This window comes from Notamacropus eugenii, chromosome 1 (assembly GCF_028372415.1).
Source record: "Notamacropus eugenii isolate mMacEug1 chromosome 1, mMacEug1.pri_v2, whole genome shotgun sequence".
NCBI lineage: Eukaryota > Metazoa > Chordata > Mammalia > Diprotodontia > Macropodidae > Notamacropus > Notamacropus eugenii.
The window spans coordinates 58,225,781-58,239,650 of NC_092872.1; the positions used below are offsets into that span (position 1 = coordinate 58,225,781).

At 38.8% G+C, this 13,870-nt stretch overlaps 1 protein-coding gene across 4 annotated transcripts in view; it reads right to left on the bottom strand.

Annotated features, from left to right (window-relative positions):
* The window catches only part of CREBBP (CREB binding protein), a 170,751-nt gene extending 158,082 nt beyond the window's left edge, over positions 1–12,669 (bottom strand). For all 4 annotated transcript variants that reach the window (XM_072603295.1, XM_072603278.1, XM_072603285.1 and 1 more), the window contains exon 1: positions 12,470–12,669. In XM_072603295.1, coding sequence (XP_072459396.1) covers positions 12,470–12,554 — 85 coding nt within the window. In that variant the 5' untranslated portion in view covers positions 12,555–12,669. The remainder of the gene's footprint in view (positions 1–12,469) is intronic.
* Between the last annotated feature and the right edge of the window lie 1,201 nt (positions 12,670–13,870).

Here is a 13,870-nt window from a genome sequence, read left to right on the forward strand (position 1 = left end):
AACGTTGAAAACTGAAAATAAATATTTAAATTTTAAAAAAAGAAAAAGGAACTAGTGTTAGAAATTGTGGCCAAGAGCAGAACAGCTTTAATACAAAAATCAATTCACATGACTATTACATAAACTGAAATTTGTGTATACACACATATGTAACTTATTCAACAACAATAAATTAGGCCTTATGTTAATTCCATAACATACTTTACATAAATGAAGCTGCTTACCTTTCATTTAATTATTTACCTTACATGACAGCATCTTACTTTCTCCCCAAGTGGTTCAAAGAGTAACTCTCAAGAAAACTTAAAAGTTGTGCTAGGATGTATACAGAAATAAAAGAATATCCTCATAATATCTGTGTTCTTAATAGAGACTTGAATGGGTAACTTTTTCTGGTCATTTGTAGCTGAACAAGAAGAAATGAATTTGAATATAGACGGCACTCTTAAAGATGATTAACATTAGAATACATCAAAAAGAAGACATCACAGCTCAATTTCTTCACCGTCACTGGATTCTTATGTTGAATTGAGGCACTCTGTACTAATCTCCTATATTCACTTTTAGAGTCTTATTTTTTCTATGAGCTATAAAGCTAAAGTACTAATATAGCATTCAACTGTTTAGAGAAGTTCCCTTGAATTTTAGAACTATAAGTTGTTACTTTTAATCAAGTGATAAAATATTGATAAAACTCAGTCTGAGGAAAAGAGATGATACTTCTTTCTCCAATATATAAATTTTCAAAACATATGAACTTTCAAATTTGCAAACCACTACATAAAATGGTTTGTATTTATATGACACTAGAAGACTATCAAAACAATTCCTTTCAACAGGAGTTTCCAATGTCACATATTCAGAATATTCTCTCCCAAAAAAATTATACCCAGATTCATATTTGTGAAAAAACCTGATTATTTCACACTTTTTGAGTTGGTTGCTTATCACTCAGTTTGATTAAATGTTACTAAAAAGCTTATACCAAACGTATTTGCTATTCTGCTATTTTTCTGACACATGAAATAGTCACATAGCCTTTCTAATTAAAGTTAAAACTGTGTTTAACTAGGGTTTCAAAAAGCTTACAAGACAAACATATGGGCATGATCATCTGACTGCAAGAAACAAAAACCCAAATTTACAAAACATAAATTAAAGGCAGGATTTATGTAAATACAACTACAAAATACTCTTTGTAGAAATAGATTTAAACAACTAAAGAGATGTTCATTGTTTGTGATTGGTGAAAGTATTTAAGTTTAAATGTGTTGCCATCTAACTAAACTGAAAGGCTATTCTATTGAACTAGACAACAATATGCATTTAGAAGAACAAATGACAAAAAATTTAAAGAGAAATAATGAACAGCAAGAATAAGTTACATGATTATCAAAGCTCAAACTATACTAAAAAGAAGTAATCATCAAAATCATCAAAAATCATTTGATATTGGTTAACAAAGAGAAAAGTTGATCAGTGGAAGAGACTACATTAAAAAAACCCACAAGAAATTGGCCATAGCATTCCGTAAACCCAAGGATATCAACTCGCAGGTTAAGAACTCTCTATTTGACAAAAACTAATAGAACAGTGTTTTAGAAGAATTTTTTACCCCAGAATATTAAAATCAAATACCACTTTAAGCCACAAATGGACATAAAACCTAAAGATAAAAGGATAATCACAAAACAAACAAATTAACAGAAAGGAGGGAGGCACCTTACACAGTTACGGCTAGGGAGAGAATTCTTAACAAGAGATCATAAAAGAATGAGGGATCCATAGCTAAACAATATTGTACATTAAAAGACCTCAGATTTTAATGGACTAAAAGTTCAATATTAATTTCAAAAAAATTAACATGGCAATCAAAAAATCCTAATAAGCTCTTCTTGCACTATTATCCTTTTAGACACCTCTGCATCTCTCACTTTTTGTCTTCTGTCCTCTTCTTTCAGTCATACAGTGGCCAACACTCTAGTTTAGATTATTTTATCCCCTTGTAAAGTGAATTACAGCAATGGTCTCTATTCCCAAATCATAGTTCGGAATATGCCCCTCCCCTCATCAATAAGCTTTATTTAGGCTCTCCCCAATCACTGCCTTTAGTAACCATACAGAATCCCAAACTTATTTTGTATTACTCTCACTCACAAACTCTCCCATTTAGCTAATTTGGTCCTCTGATGTTTTTTACAAACAATAATTCATCTCCTACCTCTATGCAGTCTTTTCCTCTTGTCTGGAATGCGTTGCCTCCTCAACTCAGTTTTTTAGAATCCCTGTTTTCTTTCAAAGCTCAACTCAAATGCTATCTCCTACATGAGATCTTCTGGATTTCCCAGCTGTTATTACGGATCCCTCACTCCACCAAAATTATCATGAATATGTTTTAGACACATATTTACCTAGAGTGTACAATACTTTCTTCCCACAGAGAAAGTAATCTCCCTGAGGGCAGAGACTGTTTCCTTTTTTGTCTTTTATCCCCAGAATCTAGCACCGTGCCAGGCACATAGCAATTGCCAATGAATTTTTATTGACTGAACCATCAAAGATTAAAGTCTCACAGCATTCAGATCTGGATATTGTGTTTAACTGTGGAAGCTGCATTTAAGAAAGACAAGAGTATATGCACTATATCCAGAGAACAATCAGAATTCTGAAGAATGGGAGAGAAGGGCTTAAAATCATATTATTTGTTTCTTTTGTGCCCTCAGATGACAAAACTAGATAAGCTGATTGAGAGAAAGACTCTGCATTGACACAAAAAATACTTTCTCAGTTAGATATGTCCAAAGATGAAAATGGTTGCCTCTGAAGATGGGTAGATACCCCTCTCAAACTCTCATAGCATTACTGAATTTTATATTAGGGCTCCAAAAAACCCTGAAGATTATCTAATCCAATATCTTCATTTTACAAATGAGGGAAATACAGACCAAAGAGTTGAAGTTACTTGCCTAGAATCCCAGAAAAAGTGTGTAATGCTGATATTAAAAGCCTAGTCTTCTGATATGATAAAGGTCTTCTGACTCCAAATTCAATACTCATTCTACACATAGACAAACACAACTGAAAAGCAACCACATCTAATAATAGCTAAGTCCCTCTATAAAATAATATTAGAGAAAAAAGCAATGTGCCTTTTGCTTTTATCTTGTAGTTCAAAAATAATTTTGCTTTTTCAAATTTAAAAGTTAACAATAATTATGGGATTATATATGCAGCTGCTCATTGTCTCTTTCCATTGGAGATAAAACTAAAAGCCTAATTTAAATTGCTGCATAAGTGATTTAGGAATTTTCTACTACTGACAATCTTTAACACTAGATTAGGTTATTAGGGAAATTGTCATATTTCTTCTGGAAAACTCAAGCTGTCAGGAGTTGCTTCAATGAGGAGAGAAAAAATGGCACCCTGGTATAAGAAGAGCATTTCAGTCTCAGGGTACAAAAACTAAGGGTATAAAACTCAGGGTATAAAAACAAAAGACTCAGATGTTGAAAGGATAGGATGAACTAGTCAAAGCAAATTTGAGAAGAATGAAACTAAAAATGTTCAAAATACCTTGCACCCCACTAAATCCACCATTAATCCATACTTTTTCTTTCAATAACCCCACATACTTAGAGGTCTCCCTTCCCTTTCTCTGTCACTTCTCATAGTCAATTCAAGGCCAAGTTTTACAGATTCTACCTCTTCAGCCATGCCCTCCTCTGTACTCTCACAACCCTAGCTCAGGCATTTAATAGCCCTTGCCTCAACTATTGCCAACAGCCTTCTAAATTGGTCTCCCTGCTTTGTCTCTCCCTTCGCTAACAAAACTGCAAAAATGATCTTCCTAAAGCAAAGGTCTAGAACATTTCACAGCTCAAAAATCTTCCATGGTTCCACAACTGACTCTAGGATGAATCAAAATCTTCATCCTGGCATTTAAGACCTTCAACAATGTCTCCAACCCACTTTTCCAGGTTTATTTCTTATTACTTCCATTTTGGTTCCAATTAAACCACACTAGTTGTTCCTCAACCTTGGCAAACCATTTCCTGTGCATGTACCTTCCTACCCCAGGAGTGGGAAGTGTTTCTCCCTTCTTGCCTCTCAGAATCATTATCATTGTTCCAAGGCTCTCCAGGATATCATCTCCTCCATAAAACTTTCCATGATCCTCTACCACATCACTACCCACTGTTAACTGAGTAGTGTAGGTGCAAATGTTATTACTCTCCAGAACACTGTGACAGAAAAAAAAATGACAAACACAAAGAACTTGGAGAAACCTGAGGTCTGAATAACTGATATAGAGCTAACAGAACAATATACTACAATCACAGTTAAGAATTCAAAACTGACCAATGTAGTATCTAAATGTGATTGCAGAGAACTGATAGTGAACCTTACCTCTTGGCACACAGAATGAAGCATACATTTGCAAACTGGTCCAATGCATTTATCTTATTTCCTGAATTGTATTTATTTGTTACAAATGAGAGTTTTATAGTGGTAAAGACATATGGAAAGAGATAGAGACAGAGAGAAAATACCAACATTTAAAAAAGAAAATGCTTTTTTTAAATTTCTAAAGTGTAGACTGGCATCTTGGTGCAATGGGAAGAACATGGCAGACCTAAGGCTTGGCACTCATAAGTCTCAGTTGTTGAACCAGTTCCACTACTATTAACTACCGTGGTGATCCTGGGCAAATCTCATTTTCAGGTGTCAGTTTATTATTTGTAAAATAAAATAAACAAACTAGATTAAATCTCTTAAGTTCCTTCCCAACTAAGAAACCATATGATTTCATACAATATTTATTTCATACTATGCTCTTCAATGGGGACTTCAGAATGCTGTCACAAAACCTCAGAAATTTTCATTAGCTAATTAACCACTTTTTAAAACTCTTAATGTTTAAACTGCAATGGAGTCTCCTAGAATACATCACTAGGTAGAATTAAACTGTGGTATAGTAATAGTGACTAGAGTAGAATGAAGCCCTGATTTAAGATATGATTCCATAACTCTTCAAATATAATTATTTCAACTTAACAGGATAGTTCTATTTTAGTCAAACTATTTTAACTACTTATTTTTTCAGACGCATTACAAAAAAAAATTACTATTACCATTGACAAGTCTGCACAAAAATTCACAATACATTTATGTTTTATGTAGAGCACTTGAAAAAAGGATAATTAACTATTGAATACTTTTTTGATTGTTTCAATTATGTTTAAGAAATATACAAACAAATCAAAATAATTTAAGTACAAAAAGTATGTTCTAAACACATTGTACCTTATATACTTAAGTTTGACTCCTTCAGGCTTCTATTTACCGTATGAAATAAAAAACTGTCTTTTTAGAAGGAAAACTAACAATATTCTAGATAAAATACTAATTTTAAAGCCTATTTGGTAATTTTTGAAAAAATCCTACCAAATCTCAATGATATGCACCTATGATGAGAACATTAGCATTACTGTGAAAATCAGACAATCCAAACAACTGGGTCAAGGCCCAGTTGTTGACCCATGACCCATCCCTGTGATACATATGAAAAGCAAATATAAAAGCACACAAAGATTCTTAAACCTAGGTAGATAAGTTTTAAAACTAGATAGTTATTACATCTTTGACTTGTGATAGTTACATTGTTGACATATGCCAAGTACCATATTGTTTTGGACTTACATATACTGATTCCAAACTTCTTATGATAGCAAAGGTCCATCTTTTCAATACAATTATTAATGCTGCTTTATGGCATCAACCTAGAACACCAGGTATGCCAAACAACTAAAGATAAGCTTCACAGAGAGGGAAATGGCCAGGCACTACTGTGTGTGAGCAAGCTGCAACATATAACTAGGAACTCCCAAGAACAGGATTAAAGGTTATAATCACAGAATTCCATTAAAGATGGGAATGGGAAATGACTTTAGTAAGGATAAAAGAATGAGAGATGATAGGTAGAAGAAGATCACAGTTCTCCACCTATATCTTCTTGTTGGAAGTTGGATAGATCACCTGTAGTAAACTTTTGGGAGAACAATAAGTCTATACAGGATGTCCAGGAATAGATGATTAGCAATCACTGGAGGGAACTCTCAAATCAATTAAGGTCACAAAGCTATTTGAGTGTAGTAATATCTGTATACCTCACTTAAAGAAAATCAACATATGTAAGTTTCTTGAGATCACAGTTTTTCCTTGTGCCTTACCAAGTGTTTGACAAATGCTTGCTGAATGAGTATGAAAAATGAAATTTACAAAAGTATAATATTTACAACAGGTCTTCTTGGATAAGGTATCTCAGAATCTTGAAGTGAGAAATAAGTCAATACTCACTCTACTCATAGCTGAGCAGGAAACACTCTGCAACACCTCTGACAAGTGCCATTCCAGCCTCCATTTAAAGATCTCTAGTGATGGGAAAAGGTGCTCCTTTTAAAGTATTCCCTTATACTAAACCTTAATGAACCTCTACAAAATTTCTGCCGTTCAAATCTCACCTCAGACACTTGACACTCACTAGCTGTGTGACCTTGGGTAAGTCACTTAACCCCAACTGCCTCATTCTGGATCACCTCCAGTCATCCTGATAAATATCTGGTCACTGAATTCAGATGGCTCTGGAGAAGTGAGGCTGGTGACCTACACAGTCCTGCCTCACTCAAAACAAAGTCAAGGGCAAGTCATGTCATTATTTCTCTGATGGCATGGTCTTCTTCAGCAACGAAGGATAAATACACACTGCTTGCTTCTACTTCTGACCCAGGGCCAAATAAAACAAATCTAATCACTCTTCCATGTGACAGTCCTTCAAACTATATACTTTTAACTCATGTTGAGACTGCTTTCCAGAAAAACTCTCAAGTTCCTTTTTTTTTTTAAATCCCATGACCTTTTCATTCCTTTTTCCTCTATCCTGTTCTGCCTTCAGAATCTCTCTTACAGGGATGATCCATCAGTACCTTAAATTCAATTATGTCCAAAAATCCTGATTATCTTTGCCACTCTACCTGTCCCTCCCTCTAACTTGCATTTTCTCTGTAGCACCACAGAGTCTTGTTTCCCTTGTTTTTAACTTTGGGATTATTCTTAATTGTTCCCTCTCTTCTAACATCCAATTAACTACCAAATCATACTGAATCCACCTCAGGAATCTCTTTTATCATTTCCTTTCTATTTCCACTTCCACATCACCTTACTACTCCTCATTTCATTACCATCATCCTCGATAGCTGAATAACCTAATAGGTATTCCCATCATCAATCTCTCCTCCAAATTTCATATATTGCTATCACACTAATCTTTCTTTTATGCACAGTTATAGTCATGTTACTCCCTAATCAAAAAGCTTCAATGAAGTGTTTCAACCATGTCTGAACCAAGGTAAAGGGTACCAAGAAGTTCATCACTGGAAATACTGTGAAAGCCATGGTTGTCAGGAACATCTGTGAAATCAGTATCTTTCACTCCAATATGCTTCCCCAGCAGTATATAAAACTAGATTAATGTGTAATCTATACAATCCAGAGGATAGACACAATCCTGTGAAACATGTAAAGATCAGATACTTCCACCCCCTTCCAAACTTGTTTGTTACCCCCAGATCTATTCTAAAATTGAAGCTGTCTGTCCCATCAACACTCAGAACACTTCAGAGAAAAATAAAATGGCCAGTCTACCTATAAAATAAAAATCTACCACAGCTCCCTACTATTCACTATATAAAGAGTTCAAACTTCATTACATGGCATTCAAGGCCTTCCTTAAAATTCAGCTGTACCCTAATTTTCCAAGTTTGACTCATATTATTACCATCCACCTATACTGTCTAGTCCAGGGATTCTTAACCCAAGGAGAGTGCAAATCTTTTGGGTTTTTTTCTTTTTATATACTTTGTCAACTATTTCACACTGGCTTCTTTTGCAGTCCTATATATTTTACTTTACGCACTTAAAATTATTATTTTGAGGAGTCTATACATTTCACCAGACTGCCAAAGAGGAAATTTACACAATAAAGGTTACGAACCTTGGATCTAGTTAGATGTGCCCCCTCTCTACTCCTCCAACTTGCAATGTACTCTCAAACTCTCAAACCTCCATGTCTTTCCCCTCACACCATGTTCTTCCCTTTTTGGAAATGCCCTCCCTCCCACCTGTCAAATCAATATATAAATATTCTATTTACACACAACTTTATAGAAACAAATCTATGGCATAAAGTCAAATACTCCTATGTGGCACTTTGGGAACTAGGAGAAAAACTATTTAAAATAGTCTACTACCACCACATCAATTTTTTTTCTTAGACTTCTCTCCAGTATCTTCCTCTGAAAAGCCATTAAATATGCTGCTTTCACAACAGTACGTTATAAGTTGATCTAAATAAGTTCCATACTCCTTTAACAGTGGGCTGAAGCTTATGGAGAAAGAAATGTAAAGTCTGACAAAATATACTACAAAACGCAGATCATAATATCATAAATTTAGAGCTGGAAAGGACCTTAAAAGTCATCTTATCCAATTATTTCATTTTACAGATGAGGAAACTAAGGGACATGAATTAAATAGCTTGCCCAAAGTTCTATAGGTAGTAAACATCAGAATCAGGACACAAATCCAGGTCCTCTGATCCCCAATCTAGTACTCTTTACATTGTACCATGCTTTCTTCCTTAAAGTTCTAAACAGTTCTTCAACATGTAATCGGGATGCTTCATGTACTTCCTACAGCTTCCCCTCCTTTTGTCACTTCATGATTAATTAGAACTTCTACCTTCAAAACTTAGTTCCAGTCCTGCTTCCTGCAGGAAGCCTTCATTACCAACTCCTTGATTAAAGGGCTAGAGCAGGGATAACAGGTGGATGACCAGAGAGCTCTACTCCTTCTCCTCTCCCTAAGCCCAAATAACCCTCCTATAGCACTGCTCATAAGATAGTACTTTGTTTTACAACTTTCTAATGCACTTAGGTAATACTGTGTATCTTTTACCCCTTCCTAGACTCTAAGTTCCAGAAGACCAAGAGCAATTGGATCTAAATTTTTTTTTAATCATCTCCAACTTAGAAAAAAATACCATACTGTAAATACTTAAGTCGTTTTTTTAACATGAGCACACTTTTCATTTGGCCCTCACCATATACTGTCTCCTAATGTTTCCTCTATATATCCCCGTAATCCACGCTTGGAAACAAAGTATCTTAAGTTTCTTTGAATCTATAGAACTTAGTGCAATGCTTACATGCAGTAGGTCTTTAATAAATATTAGTTGATGCTAGTGTGATACTCACATGTTAAGATTTAAGAGGGGTATGAAAACTAAACTGAGAGTGGGAGAGGGTCAAGATCATCCTCCTACATTCAATCACTGTAAAAGTTCTCCAAGACTAGCTTGTTTCCTTCTCCCCTCAGAATCACAAAATGTCAGAGCAGGAATCAACCTTCAAGATCTCCTAGGCCTCAGAGGTGAAGTGATATGTCCACTCTCACATAACTAGCAAATACAACCATCAGAGCCAGGACTCCAATTCAGATCTTCTGACTCCAAGCTTAGTAGTGTTTCCAGTAACAGTCCTCTCACTCCCTATGTTTTCAGATTCTTTACAGACTCAATTTACTCAATATTTCCACTTTTCTCCCAAATCCAAACTTTCAATCTCTGAAACTACACATGAAGCTTATTAAACACTCCTAACTCCAAGTTAGTTCCAATTTCTCCCTGGGACTTCTACCAGATGCTTTCTCCAATTGTAAGGATAGTGATTTTCTCCAATTCCATATTCTCTAGAAATTACTTCACTTCCCTATCTCAGAAAACACATTCATCCTTTTGCTGGTGTATTTCATGTATTAAACAGTTGTTTATCTGTTTAATATATATCCCTAACATCTTTATCCATATCATTATGAACTGTCTCAAATTATTAGCTACTGAACAGCAAGGCTGTTTAAGTTACTTTATAATAATACCTTACAAAGGACCCCATACAAATATTAATGATGTTGACTAAGGTTTAAAGTAAGGATGAGAATGACGTTTGTCTGTGGAGTTAAATTTGGGTTATCTGCATTACCTAGTAATATAATTATTTATTAAGAGTTTTGATTTTTCGTTTTTCATCCTCAGAAACCAGAAAATCTCCCTCAATTGTTCCTAGAGTTGGGCATAAAAAGAAAGAAAAATTGACAAAAGTGAAAACCTTTTCCTAAGGAACTTTGCTGGGATTAGCAGTATGTAGCGGGAAATAGTTGGGGTGTCTATTTCTGAAAAACTCTTTATGGCAGCTGTATAACTAGTTTATGTCCCTTTATATAACAAAAGTCTAAAACAAACTAAAGTACTACTACTACTACCAAAGCAAAAATCTGCTATTAAGGTTACTCAGTTTGAGAGCACAAATTTCTAAAGTTGAGGTCCTTTGTTTTCTACTTAAAGAATTCATATTCATATGCCAAAATTAAAAGGAAAAGGGGTAAAGATTCTATCTTAAGAAAGTTCATCAAACAATTTCAAAGTCACCTACACTGTGCTTTGCTGAAAAGAAATGATTAAATTATGGTTTTCATATTTCTTAGGAAAAAACACAAAAAAAATTAAGATTTAGGATCAAAAATAAACTCCAAGTTAATCAACTAAAAATTTGTTAAATTTTTACTAGTGCCATTTCTCCCATTGGTTTATGTTTTTCATTTAACCGTTCAAGAACCTGTACAAAAGAGTATTTGTCATTTTTCAATACTAGTAATAGCAAATGTTACATGCCATTAAAAAAAACTGGCTGGAAGATGGGACACTATTTAAAAACAAAGCCAAGCTAAAGTTTCTGTTGCAAAGTATGCAGTTGTTTTCTTGTGTTACGTCAGATACAAGTGTTTTCACTGTTTCATTTCAGAGTGCACATCTACAGGCATTGCAGCAGCAACATAAGTCAATTTAGATTCATTCATTATAAAGTGATTTTCAGATGTTACCACCAGAGATGAAAAGGTTTCATTTGAGAAAGAATGTCCTTAAACTAGTAACTACAAGACGAATTTTTACAGTACAAAGAAAGATATTCAAAAAGAGGAAATATGAAGAGTTCTCAAAGCTGTAATAGGGAATAAGGTAATGAGCATTTAAAAAAAAACACAAAAATTAGTGACATGAAAAAAAAGTCTGCAGATGTTATTATCTAAAGAAGCCTTCAAAGAAGTTGTCCTAATGAATATAAGCATGGTTTTACAATAAGAGATATTCTGAATCACAATGAATTTTTCTATCAAATTCTAAGAATTTTTAAGTTTTAAAAGCAGATGACCACTTTGTTTTTAAAATAACCTAAATTAAGTTTAGTCAAAGGAGGAGCTTAATTTTTAATGGGACACTTGGCTTACATCCATTTAAAACTATCCCTGTTAGAAATATAAAATTAAATACATAGTAACTTTTATGAAATATTACTATTAAAGTTTCAGGTTTAGGAGAGTGGAAAGATTTGAGGGGATAGAGTTTCCAAAGTAACTTAATATTATATCCAGAAACAAGCTTGAATTTTGAAAGATTAAGTTATCATTATAGATTGCACCACATAAAAAGTTTCTGGATTTCAATACTTAAAAGTGTTATCACTATCAGTTAAAAACTATGATTGATGTTGTCGCTGTCTTGGAGATTCAGAAAATATTTCTAGTCACCAATCTTTCAGCCTGGATGTTTCTTTCCCTTACCAAGATGCAGTCCTGACACACACACACACACACACACACACGTTTCAACACTCCGCAGCAGATACACTCATCTGATATCACTACACAAAACAAACACACGGCACCTTACTTTTTTTTTTTCCTCCTTGGAAAAGTCATTTAGCATCGAGAGACTCGTGCAAGGTTGCACCCCAGCCTAGCAAATCAATCTGAATCGGAGTATCTTTTTCCACTGCCTTCCAATCGCACTTAACTCCCTTCCTTCAAACTTGGAAGAATTTATGTGATCAAGGTAAGGGGAGACGGAGGGTGAGGGAAGGTTTAGTGGGGAGATGGGAACAATTTTACGTGGAATCCCTTTGCAATGCCTAACTAGATAAAAAGAGGATCACTTCTCTTCGGAACCCACCACCTCGGCCATCGCTAACATCCCATTCATCTAGCTACGATCCCAAAGCCTTTCCAGGAAGAAAGCCCCCTCCCCCGTTCATCTGTGATCTGAAATGTCTACTCACCTTTGGAGTGGAAAGTGACAGGTAATTCAAAACAGGGTCCGCGGACACTAAGCCTACTAACCCTCACTGCGGGCTGGGCCTTCTCCCAGTTCCCCTGAAAGCTACGTTACATCTCGATCCTCTGAGGCTCCCAGGACACTTGGCTTCGATCAGATTCACTTCGGTCCCCTTCCCCGGCACTCCAACCCTTTATGTTTTCAACCATCTTCCTGCCCTCCCACCCCCAAAAGGCCCCCGGTCCTCACCTGTATTGTCACTGGCTGAGAACCCAGGCGAGTTGAGTTTGGCTCGTTTGGGGTTGGGCGGTCCGTCCAGCAAGTTCTCAGCCATTTTAGCCGGCTCTCGAAAACAGCCCCGCGGGTGGGGGTAGGAGCTGCGAAGGGTCCGGGGCAATCAGGAGACAATCCGGAGCGGGGGGTTGGGGAGGGTTCGGAGAGCTGCCCCGGCCGGGCCGGCACCGAGAGGGAGCGGGAGGGGGGGGGCTGTCCGAGCGTGTGTGAGTGAGTGTGAGATGGGGGGCCGGAGGGGGGGAGGGAGGCCAGTGAGGTGGGGGGCCGGCGGAGAAATCACAGCCACAGCAACAGCGCCCCGCAGCGCTCACCGCCCGCCCCCGGCCGCGGCCGCTGCCGCCGCTGCTGCTGCTGCTACCGGCCGCGGCTCCCTCATCCCCTCCCCGCCGCGGCGGCGGCGGCCCGGGACTCCCCCCCGCCCTCCCGAGCGCGACACTCCAAGGAGGGGGGGGCCGAGGCGGCCCAGCTGCCCCCCCGGGGCCCAGCTGGCAGCGACGGTGCCCGGCCGGGGCGGCTCAGTCAGTCCCGGGGAACATGGTGCCTCCCGCCCGCCTGCCTCCTCCTCCTCCTCCTCCTCCTCCTCTTCGTCCTCCTCCCTCCCCCCCTTCTCGCCCCACTTAATTAATTAATTCTCTCCCCGCCCGGTGGGAGGGGGGCTTCGGGGTTCGCTCCCCTACTCGGTTTGAGGAGCCGGAGCCGCCGCCGCCGCCGCCTTGAGGAAAAACAATGCGCGAAGCGGAGCCTCCGCCGCCGCCGCCGCCGCCGCCGCTGCTGCCCCCCCCACCCCCGTTCCGCCGCCGCCGCCGCCGCCGCGGCTCCGGGAAGCCGAGCCGAGAGCCGTGCGGGGCCGCCGGAGCTGGCGCCGAGGGCCGGGCGGAGCGGGCCGGGCGGGCGGAGTGGGGTGCGCGGGCGGTTGTGGGGCCCGGAACCGGCGGGGCCGAGTGGATCGCGCTCGAAGCCCCGATCGGGTCCGCGACAAGATGGCGGCTGTTGATTCCTCAATTAAAAAAAAAAAGAAAGTTTTTTTTCTTCTCTTTTCCAGAGCCTGAACGGGAGGGGGAGGGGGCGGGGCACGCTTATGCGTCACCACCACCGCCACCCCCCCCGCAGCGTCACCACGCACGGCCCCCGCCCCGCCCCCCTCCACCTGCACCCGGGAGCGGCCGGAAAGATACGAACGCGCCCAGGCGGAAAGGGCCGAGCGACCGGGCTGGAGTGCGTAGCGCTGCCGTGTTGTGGCGGACAGCGCCGCCCGTGGGCCGAAGGAGGGACGTGAAGGGCCGTGGGCGTTTGCGAGATCGCTTTTCCTCCGCTTTCGCTGTAGGTCCCTAAGTGGGACCCCAGGGGGGCGGCGGG